This window comes from Salminus brasiliensis, chromosome 6 (assembly GCF_030463535.1).
Source record: "Salminus brasiliensis chromosome 6, fSalBra1.hap2, whole genome shotgun sequence".
NCBI lineage: Eukaryota > Metazoa > Chordata > Actinopteri > Characiformes > Bryconidae > Salminus > Salminus brasiliensis.
This window is the reverse complement of record NC_132883.1, coordinates 40,711,177-40,736,438: the sequence shown is the minus strand read 5'-3', so window position 1 is coordinate 40,736,438 and position 25,262 is coordinate 40,711,177. Positions and strand designations below refer to the sequence as shown.

Genomic DNA, 25,262 nt, shown 5'->3' with positions numbered 1-25,262 from the left:
TCCCAGAAACACAAATAGTTCCACACCCTGGACTGATTTTGGCCTCATTATTGCTGGTTTGCGTTCATATAACTCCATACGAACTGTGGCTTGATTGTGCAATTCCAATGGTCACTTTTCCAGTGGAAAGTAGGGCCTAGATTCATACATTAGTTGATTTTTCCATCACTCCCTGGAAACAAACACTCAGGCTGCAGAGACCCCACAAGCAGCCCGGATAGCAGACAGCTTCTACATATAAAGACCTACCCAACCTGCAGTGTAGCACATCCTTCCTACCATGGCTGGAATGAAGGAATGAGACAAGGTCAAATTTTCCCCACATTTTATTTTTTGTAGTAACATTAAATCATTGAAACTAATGGTTCTCGTCCTTGACCAAGATGGGGCCCAGAGAGACTTCGGTTTCAAAATACAGATCTAGAAAATTAAAAAAAAAAAAAATTAAACAGTTAAACAAAATAAATCAATTCCTGGGCTGTGTTTTACAAAAGCAAGGTTTCTGTTGGCCAGAACATAAACCTGAAGGTCAAGCATGTTCCTCAGCTCTTCTAGTGGACAGTCTTAATATCAGACTGTCTTGGCTTTAGTCTTTGCAGTCATGATAAACCGAGAAATTCAAACATACCTTTGTCAGTAGACGCACCTCTTCTCTGCCTGGAAGGACAGCTTGTATCACAACAGCTACAAGCCTGGTTATCCTCATCGGCAGCAGCCCACCTTCGAAGCACAAATATGCAGCAGCTTCAGCACAAACCCAGACAAACTAACGGTAAAATGCATTGCTGCATTAAAGCATACCCATTGGCTGTGAAGGAGCAAGCCTTGTTCTCAGCATCGGTCGGCTGCGAAGCCGCAGAGCCCTTCAGGAAACACGTGATGTACAGCTGCAAAGGAGAAAGTTGCTTCATGAGGAGTCTGGAGGTGCTGAATGAAAGATCTTCATGCCACTAGATGATCTCACGTACCGAGCTACCGTTGCCATGTTCAAACCTGAACACTTCCAGCTGAAACTGCAGCTTCTCGCCTTCAACCCGTTTCAGAAACTGAGAGTCGGAGCCTGTAATCTTGGCATCAATCAGACATCTACAAGGAGCACATTGTTAGGCCCTGCATGCTTGTATGCTCAGGTTGGTGGAAGCATTACTCACCCATGGTTCTCAATGAAGGAGTATCTAGGAACTGCATTAACGTCAGGAACTGCAGTTGCCACGCAGCGGTCCACAAACACACGAAGAGGTACATGGTTAAACTTAATCAAAGACGCTTCAATCTTCATGAACTCGCCAAGGAAGTACTGGTTTGATGGCCTCTCATACTTCCAGTCATCTGCAAGTTGAGAAGTAGCTTTAGATTTTTAGGGTTTCTGGGCCTGTAGCAGCATCAAGCTAGGGTTGCTAGTCTACTAGAGCACAAATGGGTACGCTCAGAAGTAGGACGGACAGGTGAAACAACCCTGGAACCAATACAAACCGGTCATGAGCTTCAGGGAGAAGACCAGTTGCTCTTCTGCTTCCACCGTAGAGGAATAAGGCACCCATGTAGGTGCCACAGCATTGCTGCTCACATTGTGCTTCCTGAGAGAAGGAAAGAAAAAAAAAAAAAATTATCAAGTTCATGCAAAACATCATGAGGGTCATCAAAAAGAGGTAGTCAGGTAACAGCTCACCTCCAGTAGTGGCACGTAATATGAACACTGACGGTCCCTGTCCGGACGATGGGAGTACCAGCGAAAGGTTCTGGGTTGTAGAGGAGGTTAAAGCTGTAGACAAGGTCGTCTTCGGTCATCTGGAATGGCAGTAGAGCCTCAGTACTGCGTTTGGTGTGCGGAAATACCACGACCCCACTGCAAGCGCCCCATTACCCGACTTACCATTAGCACACTGCCACAAGCCTGGAGCTCTGAATGAAAGATAAGCACTCGGGCTGCAGAATCCAGAGCTGCTGCTGCACAGCCTCCGAGGGTCAGAGAAGTAGGGTTTACTAGATGCCCAGTTCCAAAGAAGTCTTGCTTCACCTCCACATGCACCACACTCTCCCCACATGCAGCAGCCACACTGTTGGCTGGGGTGGGCTGCCGCATAGCAAAGGACACCGGGGGCTGGTGGGGCTTCTCTGGGGCTTTGGGGAAGCGCCACGTCAGCGGCTTTATGGGTTCAGTAGGTAAGCGCACTTGCGTTTGGAGAACCATGAGAGGATCCTGTTGCAGCAAAGCTTGGGGTGCCAGAACAGGAGCCTGATCCAGACTCAAAGCCGAGGATAGCGCCGGATTCAGGAGTACAGCACTTAGACTGCTCGACGGTGCAGGACTCAGACCAGGTGCTGGCACAGGTATATGACCTGGATCCTGGGCAGGCACCAGGACAGTGCTTGGATCGCTCATCGGCGGAAGATTCGGGGCAGGCGCCGACACAGGATTCTGAACTGGATCCCAGACAGGCACAGTGTGTAGGCTGCTCATCTCTGCAGGAGCCTGGGCAGGCACTGGCAGAGGATTTGGAACTGGTTCCTGGACTGGTGCCAGCACAGGCTTGTGAACAGGTGCCGGCACAGGAGTCTGAACCAGATTCCAGGCTGGTGGGTTTAGATTACTTGCCAGGGCAGGATTCTGAACTGGATTCCAGACTGGTGCAGGCATTATACCATTTGTCAGCACAGGATCCTGGACAGGTGCTGGCACTGGGTTCTGAACCAGATTCCAGACTGGTGGGTTTAGATTACTTGCCAGGGCAGGATTCTGAACTGGATTCCAGACTGGTGCAGGCATTATACCATTTGTCAGCACAGGATCCTGGACAGGTGCTGGCACTGGGTTCTGAACCAGATTCCAGACTGGTGGGTTTAGACCAGTTTCCTGAACTGGCATCTGCTCATGATACTGTACATAATCTTGAAAAGGATGCGGGACTGGTGTCAGCACATGATCCTGAACAGGACCCTGGGCTGGCATCTGCACACGATTCTCTGCAGGGCCATGCCCATAATCCAAACCAGGACTCTGGGCTGGCGCCTCCACCTGACGCTCTGCAGGTTGCTGCACATGATCCCGATCAGGACCCTGGGCTGGCATCTGCACAGGATGCTCTGCAGGGCCCTGCCCATGATCCCAATCAGCACTCTGGGCTGGCACCTCCACACGGTGCTCTGCAGGTTGCTGCACATGAGCTCGATCAGGACTCTGGGCTGGCACCTCCACACGAGCCTGATCAGGACCCTGGGCTGGAGTCTGGACTGGTGCCAGCACAGGACTCACAGCTGGTTTTAAACCAAATGCCCGAGGGTAAAACCTAACTGGTGGTTGAGCTGTATTCAAGACCCTACTCTGCCCACTCCAGTTGGAGCCTTTAGCAGCAGTCATCCTGGATCCATGCGGCAAAAAGGCTTGCGGGTAATACCCAGGGTGCTGAGAGTAATACCCCCCAGGAGACTTAGGATTTAGCCATTTGACTGAATTCAAAGAGTCCCCTTTCGCTAAAGTAACCACACCAAGCAGTAGAAGACTAACTTGCATTAACCTCATGATCACACCCTTGTGACTGACACCCAGCATGACCCTTCCACCTAACCCAGAACATAAACCTATGCCTTGGCTACCCCATTTTGTAGAGCACACATGAGGGTGGCTCCACCCATCAACAAGTGGACATTTTGAATGTGACAGGTGAGGTCAATTATGGTGCAGTGAGAGGCGACTTGGGTGGATCTCATAGGTTTAGTTGCACGTCCTTGCCAAGGGCAGTTCTGGGGAAAAGATAAGAGCCAAGGGCTAAGGAATGGACACCAAGCTTGCCTGTCCAATGGGTCTTACACTTAATCCTAAATTTCTCTGTCAAACACACGTCATTCGAGAAATTATGGCTGGTTTCACCTAAGCTGCAGTTCATTCCTTATTGGGGCGGAGCTTCACTAACGAAATGAACTCAGCCAGCCAGGTTGCACCACAGATGCTGCCTAGAGAGGAAAAGCTGGTGTCGCTGTTTTTAAAAAGGTGGGTTTTACTGAAGGTTCTTTCATTTTTCTCATCTGTGAGCTGAGACGCTTGCCTTCAGAAGGCCTGGAGGGCCCAATTTTTATGTTTTTTCTTTAGTAGATGTGTTAGAGCAGGGAAATTAGCAAAGTGTGCTGGACTCCGGCCCTCAGGTTACTTACGTTAGCTCATTCGTCTTTTTGTCCAGTTGCTTTGACTGGGGTTGTGGTGGGCGTCCGGAGCCTACCTGGACTTAAATCGTTGGGCGCAAGGCAAGCATACTCCCTGGACAGGGAACCAGTCACACAGACCCATTGATTCAGACCTAGAGGCAGGTAAGCATAAAGCTGGCTCACCTAGCATCCTGAGCTAACTCCGTGAAAAGCAAAATAGGACCAGTTCCAGAATGTCTGCAACACCTGCCAACCATCAGTCTACCCCATAGCCTTTTATACATGCTGTCTATGGGGAAAAAAAACATAGTGCATCTCACAACAGCACAGAAATGATGTGAGGGAGGGGAGTTTAAACCATGATGCATCTGTACTCTGTCTGGAAACTCACTGAGGTGAAGAAACGTCCCCCATCACCCAAAGCAGCCAGCAAATAAAGCACCGACCGCTAGGCAAGCTAGTCTCACACTGGGTAAGTGGGGAAAGGAAGGACCTGAGACTCATGGCCATGAATGGTCTTTTTGGGTCCCACAAAGAGATATTTCCCTGGGACCCACAACTCTTACTGTTCTGCCAAAATACTCAGTTAATACACTTGTTTGGGCCCCTGTGAGTCACAGGCCCTTAGAGTTGTCTTAACCCTTTTCCCCATACTGCACCACTGGCTGTGGCACTGGTAGTGTCCTGCTCAGCTCCAGGGGTCTGGGGTTGTGGGTTCCCTGTGTCTGTGTGGGTTTCACTCAAAAATACATGGTAGGTGAACTGGCTATGCTAAACTGCCCCCGATGGCAGGTGTGGTACCGTGCGACGGACTGGCCCCCTGTCCAGGGAGTATTCCTGCTTTGCTCCCAATGATTGCATGTAGGTTCTGAAATGGTCTAATTAAATTGTCTAAATTTGAACTAATTTAGCTAATTTGAAAGAAAATAATCTGCCATGACTGATCAATATATATATATAATTAGGCCTTACATTCAGATGTGGCTGTTTTCAATAGGAGTACATGATAGTTGGCTTGATATGAAATATACAGATTTGCACAGACTGGTCAGGAGCGCCATCTGCTGGCAGCTTTACTTAAAAACAGCACATTCTCTAGCTGAACCTACAAAGAGGTCTTGCCTCCTGAAGGGTTTCAGCCCATTTGTGGGAATGAACTTTCTGTACATTGTGTCAAGGTACAGTTAAAACCTATGATTGACCTCACTCAAGACAACTGATATAAAAATGTATTTACTCCCATGAATGAACATGATCGTATGAAGAGTTCCTGAGGTGGTTTCCATCCTACAGTCCAAGCAGAACCTCAGTTGAGTTCTATTACTTGTCCTACTACAGTCTTTCGCTTGGCCAAGCAGAGCAGGGGGTCACTGAGGGTTAAGCAGCTCCAGCAAGGCACCGTTCTTGAGGCACAGATCTGCAGGTAAGCGTGATCTTTTATCCTTCATGCTTCTCAAGACAGGACAGCTGGTCAACAACAACTTGCACACGTCCAGGTGGCCCTGCTCAGCAGCCTATACACACACACACACACACACACACACAACAGGGGGCACACAAATATAACGCCATGGTTAGATCATGTTTTGTGGGAGCATACAGATGCATCACATTACATTTCGATTGGCAGATTTGGAATGTCGAGATGTTGGCCAGAATAATGGAAACATCTGTGTATTCTGTGTATTTTATGGAAGGTCCACCAGGCCTTTTTCTGAGATGGTCAGGGAGTAAAATGCTTGATTTTGTAGCAGCATTTCTCAAAATGGATATTTAAACCACTATGGCCCCCGGGGGGTCATGGGTTCGAATCCCGAGTCACACCGTTTTGCCATCAGCAGCTGGAGTCTGAGAGAGCACAATTGGCCAGACTCCCACCCCTAACTGCCGAGGACTGGTTGAAATTCTACCAAATATTTTGTTGTGTTCCTGATGATGACTTTCAGCAATCTTTTCAGCTACTGATAATTTTTTACCTTATGCAATGATGTTGATCCATCATCATCAGTGAGGCTGGGGTCAGCTCCGTGGGTCAGCAGCAGCTTGATGATGGCAAGGTGGCCGCAGTAGGCCGCTCGGTGCAGGGCAGTGGCCCCACCACGAGTTTGGGAGTTAGCACAGGCCCCATGGCCCAGGAGCAGCTCACATACTGACTGGTGTCCTGCTCGACTGGCATAGTGCTATAACAGAGAACAAGGATTGAGGTTTCTTAAGCCCAGAATGTCATTGAGATGTTCTGAGAATGGCTTTTAAAGCTGTAATGAACCTCACGCCAGGCACTACATCCTTAAAAAGAATGCATTCTGAATTTTTTTCAACATCTTTTTAACAATGTTTTTCTCTGGAACTTGTTGGAACCCACAGATGGTACCAGGTATAAGTCACAACATATTAAAGGTATTATTTATTGCAGAACAGGCTCCTAAGGTCCCAAGTTTCCTGGACGTCCTCCAAATGTTTTGCAAGCCAAAACATGTAGAGAAATGATTTAAAAACTGTCCAGACATGTGAAATAGTAGGGTAATTAAAGATAAAATACATAAAATGTAAACCTTAAAAGCTAGCTAAATAAATAAATAAGACAAATATATACAGAAATAAAAATATAAAAAATACATATATAAATGAAAAATATAAAAAATATAATTAAAAATATTAGATAGGTTAGATTATTGTTATGGCTGACTGGTGTATATGACAAATGTGTCTGCTGTAATTTATTGCATTTCTTTTTTGTCCACAAATTAAATGCTGCCAATTAACCCACCTGTCTGTAACTTCCGGTCTGTAAGAGGGTAAGGACTTAACACATATATGTGAAACCAGCCACCGCCTCTTTTCGAACTGCCACCAATGTGGAAAGCTCCGGGTTCCCAGCACTGCCACACTACCAAGCTACCAGACGCCTGTGCCAGCCAACATCATTTAAGAATGCTGAAGGGAGAGAGCATCGTCTACCCACCCAGAAAGAGCATGACCAATTGTGCTCTCTCGGACTTCAGCCGCTGATGGCAAAGGCACATGGCTCAGGATTCAAACTCTCGACCCCTGGACTACAGCGGGAGTGCATTAGACCGCTGAGCCACTCGCTGAGCCCAAAGGTTTTCAATGTTTTCATATGTTACAGAAATCCTCCCACCCATACAGCCTAAACACTGCCCCACTGCACTGGGGTTGCTGCTCACCAAAGCAGTGTAGCTGGCCTGGTCTCTGATATTTGGGTCAGTCCTATTTTTCAGGAAGGACCTGACCCTCTCCAAGTCCCCATCCAGAGCTGCTGACCATATCCCTGTAAAGAGAAGGGAGCTTACAAGAACGTGCGCAATCACAGCAAATCAGAAACGAGATGCACAGCGAGTTAAACGTGCAAAACCTCACCTCTCTCAAAGTCCATCTCGTCAAGGGTTTGATGGACGCTTGGGGTGGAGCGGTGGGCACTGCAGGAGCACTGCGTGCCGTGGGAGACCATGCTGAGGTCAATAACAAGAAATAGACAGTGTTACCAATGCGAGAAAAGGTGCAGTCATTCTTGCAGAGCTGTTTATAGGGGGTCTCATTACTGGGGATGGAGTAGGACTGTTAGTTGTCAGTATAGAGTTTCGCCTGATCATATGGTTGTGGGTTCGATACCCACCTCCACTGTTGGGCTCCTGGCTTTCTAAGCTTAGATATGCCTAAGGAAGCATTTGACTGGCATTAAAGGGACATTATTCATTACAAGACAGGGTGAAGGGCCTTGCTCAAGGGCCGGGGTATCGAACCCACAACCTTGTCATCAATAGTCCTGAGCCATCAGCAGTTCGAGCACCTTCCTGAGGTGAACTGAGTGAGTAAGGAGAACCCCAGCTGATCAATATGATTGATCAGGAAGGGATAAAGCCTTTAATTATTATTAAAACATATTACAACCAGGTAAACACAGGTTAGCCCTGGATTTAGTGTCAGTGTTCAGCTGGGAGAAAGTGTAGAAAGAGGAAAGGTGAGGAAAGGTGATGCTCGGTTCAATGAATGGGTGTAAATTAGTGCAGCGCCCAAAATACACAAACAACACGATTCTAATACAATTATTTCCTTTAATCTACTTTACCTGACTTGGATATGCAGCAATCAGCAGCTCCACTTCACTCAGACCTGCTAAAATATCGACCGAGTTCATAAAACCCCTCAATTCTGCCTCAGGAAGCGCCGCTTCTCACAGACATAAACAAACGCACGAGTACACGCAGCTAATAGCGCTGCCGCCTTCCAAAATAAAAGTCCCCCCCCTCCCGCCTCCTCACCACCACGGCAACACGGAGGGACGAGTTTCATAATAAAAGTCTTTTTTAATTAAATTTATTTATTTATTTATTTATTTTAAATTATTTTTTATTGTTTAATAAAACAAAGGCCTCGTCTAGAAGTAAATGGAATTTGTGATATGTATGATGGTAAGATTTTTCACTTTTTTAATTCATACCGGCTGTTTACACTTCAGCATATGTATATATTTTTTAGACGGGAAATGATTGTTTTTTAAGATAAGATAATCCTTTATTAGTCCCACAGTGGGGAAATTCTCAGTGTCACAGCAGAAAGGGATAGCAAGACACTCAGTTACAAAAAAAAAAAATTATAAATTATTTACACAATATACACAATATAAATAATAATATATAAAAAAGCAATAGCAATATTATTTACAGGTTATTGCAAATGACTCTTAATTGCACGTAGTATTGTTGCATTGAGGGATCTCTGTTCCCTGAATATGTGTGTGTAGTTAAGTGTGTGTGTGTGTGTGTGGTCCGCTGGGAGCAGTGCTGGTTGTGCAGTCTGACGGCAGCAGGAAGGAATATTCAATATTCAGAGATGGGGCAGTTGTATTTAATGATTTTGGGGCTCTAGGCCAAAGACAGGTGCTCTTATACCTGGTGGCACCAACCCGACTCTTAAATTTTGGTTTTATTTACTTATATTTATGAAACAACAGGCTTAGCGTCTATGGCAACATTACCGAGAACCCTGCAAATCGTGGCTTCACTCTTATCAAATACTCCATGTTCTGTGATTTTCAGATTTCCAAGTAGGTCCCCCTTGTGTCACCACAACAGACCTGAACATTTGAGGCATGGACTCCACAAGACCTCTGAATGTGTCAGCAGATCCTTTAAGCCTTGTAACTTGTGAGGTGAGGCCTCCATTGATTGCATCGAATGTGCCTTAGGTTCCCTGGTTGTCCTTTCTTGGAGCACTTTTGGGAAGAACTGACCACTGCATACCTAGAGACCAAACCACAAGACCTGCCTCATGTTTTGGAGATGTTCCGATAAAGTGGTCCAGCCATCAGTTTGGCTCTTGTCAAAGTGTCTCAGATCCCAATTTTCCTGACTGTTCACCTGCTGCCTAATATGTAGACCCCTCCCTGTTGTTTTTCCACTTCACCTCTCAGTGGTTCTAATGTTATGGCACTAATATCATTAGTGCACATATATCAGTTTAGAAATTCTAATTTGCCTCTAAAAATATGGTTTGGTAAGGAAAAGATCTTTAGAGAAATAAGACAAAGTGAAGGCACTGTGAAAGCACTGGATTTTATTATGCGTCTTGATCAGTCATGGTACTGTACATCACTCCCGGCTTCCTCTGTCAGCTGGACTGGCCTGTGGAGAAGGACAGAAAACCAAACTTTATAAATAATCTATTTATGAATGAAGCTTAATCAAAAACAAATCCATAATTCCATACCCACCAACAACTCCTTCAGCCTGGAGAGTTTATTACGCGGGGAATCGTCCACATAATCATACAGGTAGCTGGAGGGGCCTATTTTAGGTACGTCATCAATGATCTGAGGGGCACATTGTACAGGACAGTAGTACAGTTAGCTCAGCCTAATAGAACAACAGTGCTGGAGTTTTATAAGTTATAAAGTGAGCCTCTGTGAGGGATGACCACTTCCCATATTAAAATATACAATAGTAATAAGGCCTAATTACTGTAGGCCTTACCTCCGGCAAAGGGCCCACCAGGCTCTCCACTGCACGTCTGCCTCCAGGGCTCAGGCCATATGACCAGTGCTGACCATTGACCTGCAGCACCGCAACACACACCATCATCCCCAAGAGAGCATTTCTCACTTTCATCCTAACAAGATCAACAGAAATCAGCCGTCTTAGAAAATATGATACATTTTTACTTTAGCTTAAAGTTTTCAAAAATAAAAGTCTCACTACCCCTAAAATTAGGGAAACCTAATTGGGCAGTAGTGTGTGGTTGTAGATGCAGATACAGCCTCATTACATTTGTACATGAAGGTGGTCAAAAGTATCATACAAATATCATATAAATAAAAACATTAAAAAATGATCAAAAACATACCGTCCAGAACAAGCATTGCAGTAAAATTGAGCTTTTAGAAATACTGCTCTATAGCAGATCAGAAGAACGCTTAGCTGGATCTGACTTACCTTTGACTGGCCGTGGCGGAGGATCTGCAGGTCACAGGGCTGATCTCAGGGCTTTTAACACATTTGCCGTCAGTACAAGTGTTCTTATAGTGCCCCTGCTTGTCTCTCACACATATTTCTCCAGCCCCTAACTGCAGGGGGCTAAGAGCATGATGGGAGGATGATGAAAGTCTCAGACACTTCCCACTGAGCGTTTTAAAAGATTAGTCATAAAAGGCGAGCGGTCGGGTTTTTAAAGCACTCCACTGTGTTTGAATTAGGAGAAAACTGGGATTTGTTGCACTAAATTGTGATTAAATTAGATGCCAGATGTTCGGCCATGTCAGGCTAATATTGCTGCTACACCAGTGTCTTTGGTCTGAATTGTCCAAATGAAAATAATTGTGGATAAATCAATTGATTTTAAATAAATGAGAAATTAATTTTAATTAGTTTTAAAATAAATCACAGATAATTTCATTGTTTTCAATCATTTTAAAATTATTTATGAATAAATAATTGTATAATAAATGTATAATAATCTTAATTAAATTATGGATAGATCAGTTGTTTTTCAATTACTTACAAAATATATTTTTTTTATTATTTACGGATAAATCTATTGTTTTAAATAAATTACGGATAAATCAATCAATTTGAAATTAATTACAGATCAAGGGACTACTACACAAAAATCCTTCATAGAATAAGGGTTAATTTATTCCATATTATAAAATAAAATAAAAAGATTTATAAAGCTCAAAAATTAGATTCTAATAATACATTTTTCATTCCTTATACGATTTGAGACTTTGTTTAAAAATACATAAATAAATAAATAATAAAAACACTGATCGTTTGCAGTGCTTATGGTGTACACACACTTTTGCACATGATATATTGATGATTTTCGGTTTTTATTGTTTTATATTATGAAAGACAGAGGATCTAAACTCTTGCTTGGTCTCGTTCTGATGATAGATAGATGCTGTACTTTGACTAAGACACTTCATTAGATGTCTTGTGGTCTGCTCATGGGCGGACCTTCCTAGGACGGCCTGTCCTGGCCATGTTAGCAGTTGTTTCACTTGTAAATGATTTTTGAGGACAGTGGAACGGCCGATTTAATCTGATCGTTCAGAGATCTTTTTAAACCCCTTCCAAGACTCATCTGCAGCTAGGACCTTCTTCCTGAAGGCCTCAGAGTGATCTTCACCACTCACGTCAACAATCCATATCAAACCAGACTAAATGCCTGAGGTTTAAATAAGTCAGACTCCTCCAGAATCCTCTCGAACCATGTTCTTCTAATCATCTGCAGCTGATGTTCTGCACCTGGTTCTAATTTTAGTCATAAATGGAGTGTTTCCTCATACTTTATAAATTATTCATTTTACAAATGATGTTTAAAGGCATTTCTTCGGTTGTATGGGTTTAGTTAGATTACCTCCATCTCTCAGTATTGTTCAAGTGAAGATCAATTGTCCAGATGTCTTTCTGGACCTATTTAAGCAGGTTTTCATGGAGGGTCCTAATGTTTTCATGAGCATGTATTATGCACAGCCCTGGGTAGACACACAGAAGACAGAAAATTAAAAGGGACAAGAGAAGACACCAACCACTAGAGTTTGATAACAGTCTGTTTATGGAAATACACTTCCGTAATAGCGAGTGCAAGATAGTGAGGTTAAAGTAGAGGACATCTCTTCTCTTCCACCCGACATAAATACAGCCTGACTACCTACCTACCTACATACATACATACATACATACATACATAAATAGCTTGCTCCCCTTCCTTGAGGGTCCAATATACATAGAGACTCACACTTAAAGTGCAAAAGTCTGCTTTGATTGCCTTCATTCAACAGGAGTACCTACAGTTATACATCAACAGTATATAGGAGTAATAACAGCGTATGGAATCCTGTTTGCTTTAAGCTATTGCCAGAAATCAAGTCCGAGTTTGACTGCAATGGTCAGCTTTCCCATTTTCGACCACACAGCCATATTCCAGGTCGGCTGATATTAGCAGAGGTCGACAGTGAAGGTGATGCCTGAACAGAGTTTCACTGTTCAAGGACTTTGGTGAAGACTGGACAAAGCTACGGACAATAAATCAACAACACGTGTGCTAAGTGCTAAGTGGTCGTATGATGGAGGACCACAACTCTGAAAGAGAAAACTGAAAAAGATTTAAATAGTTCCTTGAGAGATGCAGTAGAAGAAACTGACAAAAGTATTGGGACACCTGCTTGTTTATCATTCTTCCAAAATTAAAAAATGAAAGAAAAAAAATAAATAAATAAGGAGTTTATCCTGCTTTTGTTGGAGTAACTATAGTCTCTACAATCCAGGGAATTTTGGAGCACTGCGGTGAGGATTTGATTGAATTCTGTGACAAGAGAGTTACTGAGGTCAGGATGTTGGATGATGATCACCCCACCTCATACCTAAACTCCTCAACAGCTCAATGCTGGGGGGCTTCATACCCCTCCACCCCCTGCATGGCATTAGGCAGCATGGGGCCAATAGCTTCATGTTCATCTGCTTCAGAGAGTCCTATTCTATTGGCAATTCCTCTCTACTTAAACTTAAAGTAGCTGAATGCATTCATTAGAAGGGGTGTCCACAACTATTTAGACATATTGTGTACATCTCCACATGGGTAATACACATACACGCTTCATTATTGAACCAGAAGTGGTTCTTCTATGGCATCGCTCAAAGAACCACCTGAAGCACCTTTATTTGGTGCACCAACCAGTTCTGTATGATGATGCCTCGGGAAGCACTATATCCGACACGGATAAGGTTAAACACCCCATTCAAAGCTTTTTGGTTGATCATTTTTAAAAGTAGGATAGGTCACGTTGAAGGGAGTTTGGGGTCCAGTGGGTTCTTGCTACTGGTAAATCGCTCTGCATATTAATTCATAGACAAGTAGGCTAGCTGTTACACCCCAAGCCAACAGCCACTAGGCTCAACACAGTATGCATAACTCAAAAATGCGACAGCAATTTGGTAAATCATTCAACCTACATTTAGCTTCAATCCACTCAAGAGTCTCAGAGAATCCAAGAGAATTACACAGCACTGACGACGGCCAAACAGGTCAGTATCATAAGTGGGAGGTAGATTTGGACTGAACCAAGAAACAATAGACAGCGATACCATCTGCTGTTTGAGGGCACTAATAACAACACACTTCTTATATTGCATATTGAATCTGAATGCCTAACCTAGAAAATGCAATGGAAAGGTGGTGAGGTTATGGGACCTCCCATCGTGCCTTTTTTTCTTTAATATGCTACACAGATAATATCATGTTGCCTTCTTAAGCATGCAAGATATCATATGGCTTCAAACTGAACCTCAAGTATGCTTTGAAATAATAAAGCTACCCACTCTCTTAGCCTGACTGCAGAAAAGCCTCAAAAAGAGCCACTTCGCCTGGATATACTTCATCAGTTACGAACTGAATTGGATATAATATCCCTACAATATCCCAGAATTCCAAGATGCTAAATGTACTACTATACCAGCAACGGCAAAGACGGAAACTTAATGCTCTGATCTACATTTACTGGTATAGAAGAGCTACTGTTTAAGCCCTAATCAACGGTCGCAAAGCAACTATGCCTAGGAAGAAGACAAGAGACATGGCTTTTAAAGCCACAGACTTTAACAGTAACGTATAGAAGGTATAGTAGATTATTATATATATAGTTCTGGTTTGGAATGAACTCCGCCCACTATATCAGCTACTTTGTAGTTTGCTGTAGTGCTCCATATGTTTGTCTGCACACTTTTTTATTAGCCTCTCCCTTCACCCTTTTCCTCAGTGGTCCGGACCCCCACTGGAGCAGGTATTATTTGGGTGCTGGGTCATTCTCAGCACTGCAGTGACCCAGATACGGTGGTGGTGTGTTAGCAGTGTGCTGGTACGAGTGGATCAGACGCAGCAGTGCTGCTGGAGTTTTTAAACACCTCAGTGTCACTGCTGGACTGAAAACCAGAAACATCCAGCCCACAGCATCCTGTGGGCAGCGCCATGCGAGCAGCGTCCTGCAGGCAGCGTCCTGCGACCATTGATGAAGGACAAGAGACCAACACAAACTGTCCAGCAGCACTGCTGTGTCTAATGCACCACTGAGAATGACCCACCACCCAAACACAGATGGACTACAGTCTGTACAGAGCTGATATAATGGGGCAAAGTCATTCCAAACCAGCACATACACATATATAATTTATATAATATATATATGACCGAGAGAGCACATGTACACTCTTTCTAAAACAGATAATAGATATTTGGTTGTAACCATCTCTTACTAAATATGCTTACTTCCACAACTGAAGGAAAACAAAAGGTTACATTCACTAAAAACTGACAAACGTCTAACACTTCGGGTTGTTGGGTTTCCTGGATGAACGTGTCTAGTGCACGACTTCACTTCATTAGTGTCTGGGGAAACCGATCGCTCCCCTGCCCCCACGTGGATTAAATCCAACATAAATATAAACACACAGACACATTCGACTACATTTGGTATAACAAATGCTCAAGATGGACATATTTGGAATCCTACGAGAGGCTTTCGCCAATTAAAGACCCTGGATGTGCACTAGTGCAAGAGAGTAAAGCTTGGTAAGGGAGAGGGGCCTGTATTGCATACGGTTCCAAAGGGACGAGGCGGGCGCACAACATTCGTGAGGGAGGACTGCCACAGACTGGCTGCTGACACAGCAGGGGGGGTCTTGTGGCGTGGTTATCTCACACTCTGGGACATGTGCAGCGGAGTCAGCATCTCTTCAAAAATGGCTCCCTTTACGTTGGAGCCACGCAGGTTAGCTTCCTGCAGGTCACAGCCTGAGAGGTCACAGTTCTAGAAAAACAGAGAGAGGCGCAGGTTAGTAGTCATACACGTCAGTGGAGTTTAAAACAAACAAACAAACAAACAAACAAACAAAAAGCCCACATAAGTCAACTAATACAGACACTGTAATGAATGTAATGGTTTTTTTTACGAAATAAACATAGACGAAAATATGCAAAACTAAAGGTGAACAATAGGACACTGATCATAATCATAATCATTTACATAACCCATTCACCATGGGTTTTATCAACTGCATGGAACCAGATGCCTGCCAGATCCAGTAGCAGGTACTAGTACTTTCAGGAATTTGAGGTCCATATATATTGTAGATTTTAACATTACAGGCCTAAAACCAACTCCTATGACTTTCCACTGGCTTAATGGTGAAATCCTGCTCTATTTAGGATCATAAGGCCAAGCATACTCCAGTACAGAAAACATGAGGTTAACGTTTTTCCAGACATTTTAGGTTCCAAAACCTGTAGAGCTGCTTTATTACTGAACCCATTTAGAGAAAGTGAAAGCACAGGTTCACCAAGATCCTCAACAGCGACATGAGGAGCATCGCTTATTTCATAGTCAAAATGTGAATACTTAAGGGTACATACTAAAAGAGAGACATACCACCTCAGGAGAGAGGGTATGCACCTGACGTCACAGGTGGCGGGTGTCACAGACACCACACCCACCGATTGGCAAAAATACTGACTGTGGCAGCATTAGTGTTCAGGGGGAATGCTGCTAAAACACAAAAGCAGGAAAGAGCTGTTGTGCCACTGACTGTACAAATGATTCAGCAGGAATTCAGCGCTCTCCTTTTACAAAGAGATGAGAAACAAATAAAATAAAATAAAACCTGTAGTTGCAGATTTAGCAACATGCTAAGTTCAGGTAAGCGAGAAAGCTAGCACACCTAGATGAGTCAGTCTACTAAGTCAGCCTGAAATCAGTGGAAAACACTGTTAGGGACCCTTCACTCAGCTCTGCGCTCTCATATGAGGCTTTACCCTCTGAACGGGTGTGACCTGAGCCTCAGTTAGCTGGACGTTCCTGGCTACACATCGAGATCCATGCACAGCAATTTGGATGGATTGCTGTCGAGTCCAGCTGCCTTTAACTTGAGCAAATAGCCTCTTCATGATCGCTTCGCTCCCGGTTTGATCGTTTTCCCTGATAAATCAGAATGTTTGGCCACTCAGTCAGAATGGCCAAGCCATTTACCTGATGTGAAAAATGACTATTTCATGTTCTATGAAATATTTAGTGTCTGTCTACTGTATTATTGCCATATCGTCCACCATTACTAAACGTTTATATGATAAAAGTCATTCCACCTCTAGATCAGTGCCTGCTAGCGTAGCCCCTCGCAGGTTGCAGTTCTTCAGCTTGGCATTCTTCAGCGTAGCCACACGCAGGTTTATACCAGTCATCTGACTGCCCTCCATGTCCACCCCCTTCAGATTGGCACCTACCACACACACACACACACACACAACACACTTAACATATCACGTCTTTATGTATTGAGCTGTGCTGTAGCTGTGCTGTGCTGTAGCTGTGCTGTAGCTGTGCTGTAGCTGTGCTGTAGCTGTGCCGTCAAACCAAGACACACAGCACATGTTGCACACCTTTCGGTCCCTTGTACAATGTTGACATGTTTATCAAGAACCAGAACCATTTTCTGGGCCTTCCCTCAACAAACCAGCCTGGTCCCGAACTTCCTTTTAAGGCAAGCAGAAATGTCTGTACCTTCCAGGTTGGCTTTGAGTCCAGAAGGGTCCTCGAAGTTGCAGCCCTTCAGCGAGGCACCCTCAGCATTGGAGCACAGCATCTTAACACCCTGCAGGTTAGCACCCTGCAACAAAACCACAGCTTCAAGAGTTAGGACTTCGAGATTAGACAGAGAAACTGGAACTACTTCTCGAGAGCAAGGGAGGTCACTCATGGAGGGCCACAGCATGGCAGAATTTTGCATTGTACTTACTGCTACTGTTTAAATGCATTGGATTAAACAAAGATCCAATGCTAACCCCCCGTTCGTTGGTCCCTCTAGCACTAGCAAGGCTCCCGACACTAGTGGGGTAAGGTCTCCGATACAAAATGCCCCGATGCAAACCCAGCCACCGCCTCTTTGTGAACCGCTGCCGATATGCTCTGAGGAAAGCGAGCACATGTTGTGCCAGCCAACATACCTTGAGAGTGATAAGGGGAGAGAGCACCATCTACCCTCTTTCTGATGGCAAAGCGGTATGGCTCGGGATATAGTGGTAGCGCATTAGACCGCCGAGCCACTCGAAAAAGTGCCCTGACAAAAATTCTTAGCTGGTCAAGCAAGCATTACACTGAACACACTCTCTACCAGTTAAGATGATCTTTACATTCAGAAGCTTTTGGGAAACTCAGCCCAATTTACTACAAAGACCTTCAGGAGTCGAATTTATAGTGTAAGAAGAGGGAAAACACTGCCATCTACTGAACTGTGGCCTCTAGGATTTGAATCTAATGGAGCTTTAACATTAACCCTGTTACTTTTGGCATGCCCCTGCACCCAGAGTTAGCTTTGGTTAAGGTACAGAGAAATCACTCACATCCAAGTTTGCCCCAGAAAGGTCCGCCCTCTCCAGGTTCGAGCAGCACAGGTTTGCGTAAGTGAGATTACAGCGGCTCAGGTTAGCCATCTTGAAATTGATGTAGCGCAGGTCCAGTCGAGAAAGGTCCGCCCCACTGAAATTCAGACCCTGACAATGACAGAGAGAGAACAGGCAATAAAATCACAGCTTTCCTTCCCAAACTGTCATATACAGCACATCCACGAGTGACTTAACGTACCTGACAGCGCAGCTCTGACTTGGTGGGCGTGGCAAGCAGAAACCGTACAAACTCTTTTCGGGAGATGGGAGAGTGATCCTCAGGAGGGTGAGAGTTCTGCAGAGAGGTGAACTCAAATCAGACACCCGTAAACGGGACCACGGACTGTGTTTACACCTGGGTCATGTCATGTGACTGGTATCTGGATCTGGATCAATCGGATTCCTGATCAGATTTTCGCCATTGCTATTATGCTGGGAGGGGTTTTGGTGGTGGAATTCGTCTTGGAGAGATGGCTGTGTTTACACTGCTGTAACATGTGGCTCAAGTGTTCTCAGGCCACCTCCTGAAGTGGTTTGAGGGATCGGATTTGTATCTGGTTTAAAATTCGTATTGGGTGAGTTTACACTTGCACTTTTATGTGGCTTGGCTTTATCCAGATACAGTCCTGATACTTAAGAGACTTGGGGGAAATGAGGTCACAGAGATTTTTTAATCCATCATATGAGCAGGTTATACCTTAATTGCAACTTCCAGCTGTTCAGCAAGCTGCTCGATTCCAAAGAACCGAGCTTCTTCCAGTACCCCTGGAAAACAAACAGAAATGAAGACTAAAACATGAGCACTACTTTACACCCCCCCCTCCAAAAAAGCAGCCAATTTTGTCTAAGAGAACACCTGCGAAACATACTATTGCTCATGTTTTACTTTTGCAAAATACCAAATTGTGACATAAAAACTAAAAAAAAGCTGCATTTTCAGCTTCAATGAGTCCCATTAATTACCTCTCAAAAGAAATTAGAACCCATGGACACAAGGAAAGAATGGTAGAAACAGCTAAACCTCACTCTCACAGTAACATGCCCTTTACAACCTGATATATGTAACCATGAATGTAAACTTTGGACATGAGGTACTGAGCAAGCGTCTCTGTATCTGGGCACCAAGTGTTTTTTTACTCTGTAAAACACTAACATGAGCTCAGAGGGGCTCAGCCGTCTAATGTGCTCCCACTAGGGCCCGGGGATCACGAGTTCGAATCCTGAGCCATGTCGCATTGGCCGTGCTTTCTCCGGGTGAGTAGATGGTGCTCTCTCCCTAAATCGCATTGAAAGCGATGTTGGCGTCTTTCTTCTGAGTGTGTCGGCTGCATCGGCAGCAGTTAGAAAAGAGGAGATGGATGGACTCGCATGTATCGGAGGAGACCTGTGTTAAGTCCTTACTCTCCTGGTGTCGGGAGCCTTGCAAGTGTTAGGGGGCGTACATTACATATAGCATATATTACTAATGCCAAATTAGGCCTGTTGATTCACGATAATCTAGAGGTTGCTGCTCTTCTATATACTGCCCTTGGATTATTCAGACATGAATCAATACATGTACGTCACTCCCATTTTCCTAGACTCAGTGATGTTTTGACTGCGGGGGCCCGACAGTTGGACAGCAGCAGCTTAGCAAGCTGGAGAGGTGGGAACCCAATAAAGAGCTTGACCAAGAGCTTGACCCTTTGTCGCAGTGTAGGCCATTTCCCACTGCAATTTGGTCTATTTTGCAACTACACTGCAACCAGAGTACAAGAAACCGAGAAATGGAGGCACACTCACCCAGTAAGTTGATTCCTTCATTGACGATGAGCTGACCATGCCGCAGGTAGTTCAGAATAGGCTCAAAGTACTCTGGACTGCGGTCAATGAGGTAAGCCCCTCGCTCATCTTGCTTGTTGCCCCACACATCTGCAACAGGGCATGAGAGCAGTGAGACAACATATTCTCACCACATCTGATGAATTAATTAAAAACGGAAAACGGAATCATTTAATAATTCAGGCAAAAGGCCAAAAAAACCCTACCCAAAACAGGCAAATGTAGTTTTAATTATTATTATTATTATTTTTTGTATAGCCTACTCTAAAAACCCACCCAAACGATGGGACTGGGACTGTGGAAGAGTGAGGAGAGAAAGAGAGAGAGGTCCAGGAAGGTGGTCTGGGCCATGTGGGATTACTGCAGACACGAGGCTTTATCCCTTAAACGTGACTGATTGGAGCATCAGTTAGCTGGACAATCAATCAGTGATGGCTGTACATCAATGCCCATGGACCATTGGTTCTTTGGCAATTAGGATAGACTGAGTCAAGTCCAGCTGCCTTTAACATTCCCTAATAAACGCTGCAGCAGAAGGCTTTGCCGCTCAGTCTGACTAAAGAGAGCGTGTTCCAGCGGGAACGTGGCATCAGTGCACACCCTCTAGTGAGGTGGGGGCTAGCCAGAACAGGAGAGCAGAATTTAAAGTTTCAGATGTGTATCATTTCTCCTAGAAAACACAGTGGACATATCCGCCATCTTGGATTGTAAGAGACTTACCCTTCTCTCTGAACATATGAGCCAGCATGCTGTCAGGCTCCTTACTCACAAGAGTGCTCCTAACGGGAGAAAGATAACGATGGAGAATATTAGCAATACAGTTACAACATTTATACAAGCTGTCAAAAAGAGTGTGTATTCCCAGTAACAACCAGAACTGGAGGAACACGATATTGCAAAAAGAATCATCATCATCATCATCATCATCATCTGGGACATAAGCTATCCATCTAATACCCTAAAACAGACAGTTGGGCTTGACCACTGATTTAGCTAATGAAAAGCAGTGTATTATAGATGGTCTGGGTTTCAGTCTGCAATTAAGTCATCACCCATTCACAAAGACACACACAGTCAGCTCTGCATCATCCAACTATACAAAATGTAAAGCTTTACTGACACAGATGTGCAAATGCACTCAGACAGCTTGTCTAGTCACTATAGAGAGATGCTGTCAATAGAACAGCACTCTCTAGAGCAGCCTATCAGCACCATGCTGCCTAAAGCCAGGTGTGGGCTAGAGGGGTGTAAACCCCCCCAGCATTGAGGAGGCTGTGGAGCAGTGGAAGAACTGTGTGTGTTCTCTGGAATGAGGGTCGGTGCTCCATCCAATACTTTTGGGAGGAGTTGTACATGTGTTTTACAGGGTCCCAGTTGGGCTTCCCAAATTCCCAAATATTGTAACACACACCTTAATCTCACATGGGTCCATCTAGGCCCAGTATGCAGTGTGCAACCTGGATGGGCCCCATGTTTAACCCATACTGGTCCCCATCAGTGTCCCTGGTGGGCATTCATATGTGGGGCCAAATATTATATATTGTGTACGTATGTATGCATGTATGTTTATACACATAGATAGACAGATGGTGCTCCATCCAATACTTTTGGAATGAGTTGGGGATGAGGTGGACGGTGGTCATCAAACACCCTGACCTCATTAATGCTCTTGTTGCTGAATGCAACGCAATCAAAATCTTGTAGGAAGTAGAGCTGGGCAATATGATGATATTTTATCATATGGTGATAAACTGTGTTATTGTGATAACAATATGCTTTACTGTTAGTGCTTAATAAACACTGAATTTTGGAAGAAACAATGAATGAGCAGGTGTCCCAATACTTTTGTCCATGTATCGTATAACTAAAACAAACCAAAAATCTGGTCAAAAACATCAAGAGTTTGCTTCTCAGACAGGGTTTTAGCCTAGTCCTGGACTCCACAGCATGCTGAATGAATGTTCCCCACCGAAGCAACAAGGTAGTCCAGGACTGGGCTTAATCCCTGTCTGGGAAACCTGCCCCGAGGGTCTTTTTCTCAGACAGGGATTAAAGCCCAATCATGGACAATATTCCCCTTCCAGTGGGAAATTTCCATAAGACATGCAGTGTAGTCCAGGACTAGGCATTGATCCTTGTCTGAGAAAACACCCCTGACATTAATCAAACATCACCCAGCATTAAAGGACTCTACTTGCCGTGTGGTCGTAAAGAGCCGCCCACCAATATTCAAAGTCAGCCAATCTGTGTGGGAGCCTGAGGGGTCATCTGCTGCCTTTCCCTCACTCTGGGGATCTGAAATTTACACACACACACACACACACATTCTCTGTTCAATAAAGGTGCTCTGAGGACACTTTCAGCGGATCCCACATTGTGGTTTCAGGTAAATGAGGAACTGCCAAACTTACCGACAAAGGCGTCTCCCTCTGACACATACAACACATCATCATCTCTGTAAAACAGAGTCACAAATGACTCATCTTTGTTGAGCAAAGACAAACAATAGGTAACACTACCAGGAACCTCCGTCCGTACGTGACCTTACCTAATGAGGGCGATATCATCAATGAGTCCTCCCTTGCCGTTGTACAGATTACTAGCCCTGATTCCCAGTTTATTGCTGGCGACGGATAAGAGATCCGACAGAGTGCCATATACAGCTACGACCTGCAGGAGGAAAGAGAGGAGGGGTCAGGATGATGTAAACAGGCGAGCTGATGTTAACTGAACTTTGCTGAGGTATAGCTAGCTGTAGTAACCTAGCTCCTAACAGCACATTTTAAAATCCTGAGATGTAGAGGTCACGTTCAGTTTACAGGGAGTGTTTGTTTCCATTAACATTCATGAGCTTTGGCTGGGTTCTTATGCAGAGCCATGTAACACAGGTAGGCGAAGCACAGTGCTGGGGGTTTAAGGACCACAGGGTGTGCTTGCTCAGTCAGGCAACTGAACCCTTTGATAGGGCATTTCCTGATCTGCAGTCTAATGCTTAACCACTGAGCTATAAGTGACCTTACCCAAATGTACCAAGTAGACCTCAAAGGGATAAACACTAGAGGAAGTGAGACACGGTCCCACCACAATAAGGCAGTGCTAGCTAACTTCTCTTTCGTTCCCAGAGAACAAAACCAGAGGAGTCTGAACCAATCCTGCAGCAAATCCAGCCTTTAGAGATTGTCCGCTGTGCGTTTCTACCTGAAGGACAGTTGAAGGTTTGAGAAGGTCAAATATGAGTCTACTTTTTAGGATGCTCATCATCAGTAAAGTGCTTAATTAAACATGGCGCCTTTTAAAGCTTACCCAGCCAACATGCTCATGTGGGGCTCACATGGGTGGAATGGGGGTAGGTGGGTTCCAGGTGGGCATGGGCTCTGAGTGGGTTTGAACATGCGTTTTTACCGGGACCCAGTTGGGCTTCCCAAATGGGGCCTATTGTTACACACACCTTAATCTTACATTGGTCCATATAAGCCCAGCATGCAGTGTGCAACCTGGATGGGCCCCATGTTTAACCCATACTGGTCCCCATCAGTATGTGGGGCCAAATATTATATATTGTGTATGTATGTATGTGTGTGTGTGTGTGTGTGTGTGTGTATGTATGTATACATGGACAAACAGAGAGACATACATACAGACAGGGAGACAGATAGAGACAGACAGACAGAAAGACAGAGAGACAAGCAGATAGACAGACCGACAGATAGATAAATAGGCAAACAGACAGACCACTAGATAGACAGATAAATAAATAGACACAGAAAGACAGATTGTCAGACAGAGACAGAGACAGACAGACAGTAGAACAGACAGACAGACAGACAAACAGGGAGACAGAGACAAACAAACAGACAGACAGACAGACAGAGACAGACAGACAGCAGAACAGACAGACAAGCAGATAGACAGACAAGCAGATAGACAGACAGGCCAACAGACAGACAGATAGAAAGACAGAGACAGATAGCAGAACAGACAGACAGACAGACAAACAGGGAGACAGAGACAAACAAACAGACAGACAGACAGACAGAGACAGACAGACAGCAGAACAGACAGACAAGCAGATAGACAGACAGGCCAACAGACAGATAGACAGATAAATAGACACAGACAGACAGATAGAAAGACAGAGACAGACAGTAGAACAGACAGACAAGCAGATAGACAGATAGAGACAAACAGAAGAACAGACAGACAAGCAGATAGACAGACAGGCTAACAGACAGATAGACAGATAAATAGACACAGAGACAGATAGACAGACAGACAGACAGACAGAAAGACAGATAGAAAGACAGAGACAGACAGTAGAACAAACAGACAAGCAGATAGACAGATAGAGACAGACAGACAGGCCAACAGACAGAGAGACAGATAGAGACAGACAGACACAGACAGAGAGACCGATAGATAGACAGGCAAACAGACACATAAACAGAGAGGCAGATACAGATGAATAGATAGATAGACAGACCGAAAGACAGAGACAGGCAGTAGAACAGACAGACAAGCAGATAGACAGGCCAACAGACACAGACAGAAAGACAGACAGCCAAACAGACAGACCACACAGCAACACACCTCCCAGTTAGGTTAAACGGTGGCTAACATCAACCGTTTTAAGCAATTATGGACTCTCCTATCATCGATAGTATGTCTCATATTTCTAAAACGATTGATAAATAACCTGAAAATTAATTTACATATAAAATATAGTCATTCTGAAAGTTCAGCACGAAGTTACGACCTGCCAGCCAACAGGCCTGATTAGACATTAGCTGCGATCGTCGTGGCTATTGTCTGATAGCTTAAATTAAAAGACGGTGTAAACCAAGTAAACACTAGATACAGACCAATATGGGCCGCGATAAACACCATTTACACAGACAGTAAACACAGAAAGAGCCACAGCCTCTATCTAAGCAGACACAGGCAGCATGCTAGCTAACTTTTTACCCATCCGGTCCAGAAGGTGGAAATCCACTCCGGGATTTTGTACTAACTGCCTAGGCGGCTCTGCTGCAGCACAGCTGCAGCAGAGCCGCCTAGGCAGTTAGTACAAAATCCCGGAGTGGATTTCCACTTGCCGGATCCGGATTTGCCACGTTCGCCTCTCAAGCCGCACAACATCGCTGTCCCAAACTCTCCAGTCCTCACCTTGCCATTTTTGGAGGAGCCGTTGACAAAAAGCGTAACCCTTCGCATTCTTTGCTTAAGCTGGGATTATGTACAGTATTGCGTTTAGGGACAAAAAACGAGCGATTCCTACACCAAACTCATCCCACAGTCAGTCATTAACAAGCTAAACCAGCTATACTCGGGGAGCCGAGCCGAGCTCACGCAGGCGTCGT

The 25,262-nt window shown here is 44.6% G+C and overlaps 4 protein-coding genes across 5 annotated transcripts in view; all 4 read right to left on the bottom strand.

The window, feature by feature from the left end:
• Positions 1 to 340: 340 nt before the first annotated feature.
• Positions 341 to 2,219, bottom strand: LOC140557700 (zona pellucida sperm-binding protein 3-like). Its single transcript, XM_072682413.1, has 8 exons — positions 1,874 to 2,219; positions 1,670 to 1,788; positions 1,474 to 1,577; positions 1,152 to 1,329; positions 969 to 1,086; positions 802 to 887; positions 629 to 720; positions 341 to 420 (listed from the first exon to the last, which is right to left on the bottom strand). The coding sequence occupies exons 1-8, from the start codon at positions 2,189 to 2,191 to the stop codon at positions 359 to 361; spliced, it is 1,077 nt and encodes a 358-aa protein (XP_072538514.1). The 5' UTR covers positions 2,192 to 2,219; the 3' UTR covers positions 341 to 358.
• A 3,138-nt stretch (positions 2,220 to 5,357) lies between these two features.
• Positions 5,358 to 8,340, bottom strand: ankrd39 (ankyrin repeat domain 39). Its single transcript, XM_072682414.1, has 5 exons — positions 8,228 to 8,340; positions 7,519 to 7,610; positions 7,326 to 7,429; positions 6,117 to 6,320; positions 5,358 to 5,654 (listed from the first exon to the last, which is right to left on the bottom strand). Exons 2-5 carry the CDS (start codon positions 7,607 to 7,609, stop codon positions 5,508 to 5,510), a joined length of 546 nt encoding a protein of 181 aa, XP_072538515.1. The 5' UTR covers position 7,610; positions 8,228 to 8,340; the 3' UTR covers positions 5,358 to 5,507.
• Positions 8,341 to 9,699: 1,359 nt separating this feature from the next.
• LOC140557702 (progonadoliberin-1-like) lies at positions 9,700 to 10,732 on the bottom strand. Its single transcript, XM_072682416.1, has 4 exons — positions 10,590 to 10,732; positions 10,131 to 10,266; positions 9,872 to 9,970; positions 9,700 to 9,782 (listed from the first exon to the last, which is right to left on the bottom strand). Exons 2-4 carry the CDS (start codon positions 10,263 to 10,265, stop codon positions 9,750 to 9,752), a joined length of 267 nt encoding a protein of 88 aa, XP_072538517.1. The 5' UTR covers position 10,266; positions 10,590 to 10,732; the 3' UTR covers positions 9,700 to 9,749.
• A 1,404-nt stretch (positions 10,733 to 12,136) lies between these two features.
• Positions 12,137 to 25,262, bottom strand: part of kctd9a (potassium channel tetramerization domain containing 9a) — a 29,074-nt gene continuing 15,948 nt past the window's right edge. Inside the window, exons 1-12 of one of the 2 annotated variants that reach the window (XM_072682411.1) lie at positions 25,069 to 25,199; positions 22,454 to 22,575; positions 22,317 to 22,360; positions 22,104 to 22,200; positions 20,626 to 20,684; positions 19,867 to 19,995; positions 18,782 to 18,849; positions 18,284 to 18,379; positions 18,043 to 18,192; positions 17,204 to 17,309; positions 16,789 to 16,922; positions 12,137 to 15,460 (exon numbers count right to left, since the gene is read on the bottom strand). In XM_072682411.1, coding sequence (XP_072538512.1) covers positions 15,344 to 15,460; positions 16,789 to 16,922; positions 17,204 to 17,309; positions 18,043 to 18,192; positions 18,284 to 18,379; positions 18,782 to 18,849; positions 19,867 to 19,995; positions 20,626 to 20,684; positions 22,104 to 22,200; positions 22,317 to 22,360; positions 22,454 to 22,575; positions 25,069 to 25,116 — 1,170 coding nt within the window. In that variant the 5' untranslated portion in view covers positions 25,117 to 25,199 and the 3' untranslated portion in view covers positions 12,137 to 15,343. Of the gene's footprint in view, positions 15,461 to 16,788; positions 16,923 to 17,203; positions 17,310 to 18,042; positions 18,193 to 18,283; positions 18,380 to 18,781; positions 18,850 to 19,866; positions 19,996 to 20,625; positions 20,685 to 22,103; positions 22,201 to 22,316; positions 22,361 to 22,453; positions 22,576 to 25,068; positions 25,200 to 25,262 lie in introns of those variants that run through there. The other variant, XM_072682412.1, reaches the window with a different exon arrangement.

What these genes read in the sequence shown, in the direction of transcription:
- ankrd39 (XM_072682414.1), bottom strand. Translation starts at nt 7,609, where the DNA reads ATGGTCTCCCACGGCACGCAGTGCTCCTGCAGTGCCCACCGCTCCACC. An exon ending in CGAGATGGACTTTGAGAGAG is followed by an intron (nt 7,430 to 7,518) that starts GTGAGGTTTTGC and finishes TTCTCTTTACAG; the next exon opens with GGATATGGTCAGCAGCTCTG. An exon ending in AGGCCAGCTACACTGCTTTG is followed by an intron (nt 6,321 to 7,325) that starts GTGAGCAGCAAC and finishes TCTCTGTTATAG; the next exon opens with CACTATGCCAGTCGAGCAGG.
- LOC140557702 (XM_072682416.1), bottom strand. Translation starts at nt 10,265, where the DNA reads ATGAAAGTGAGAAATGCTCTCTTGGGGATGATGGTGTGTGTTGCGGTG. An exon ending in TGGTGGGCCCTTTGCCGGAG is followed by an intron (nt 9,971 to 10,130) that starts GTAAGGCCTACA and finishes TGTGCCCCTCAG; the next exon opens with ATCATTGATGACGTACCTAA. An exon ending in CCAGGCTGAAGGAGTTGTTG is followed by an intron (nt 9,783 to 9,871) that starts GTGGGTATGGAA and finishes CCTTCTCCACAG; the next exon opens with GCCAGTCCAGCTGACAGAGG.
- LOC140557700 (XM_072682413.1), bottom strand. Translation starts at nt 2,191, where the DNA reads ATGGTTCTCCAAACGCAAGTGCGCTTACCTACTGAACCCATAAAGCCG. An exon ending in ATTACGTGCCACTACTGGAG is followed by an intron (nt 1,578 to 1,669) that starts GTGAGCTGTTAC and finishes TCCTTCTCTCAG; the next exon opens with GAAGCACAATGTGAGCAGCA. An exon ending in TGCTCCTTCACAGCCAATGG is followed by an intron (nt 721 to 801) that starts GTATGCTTTAAT and finishes TGTGCTTCGAAG; the next exon opens with GTGGGCTGCTGCCGATGAGG.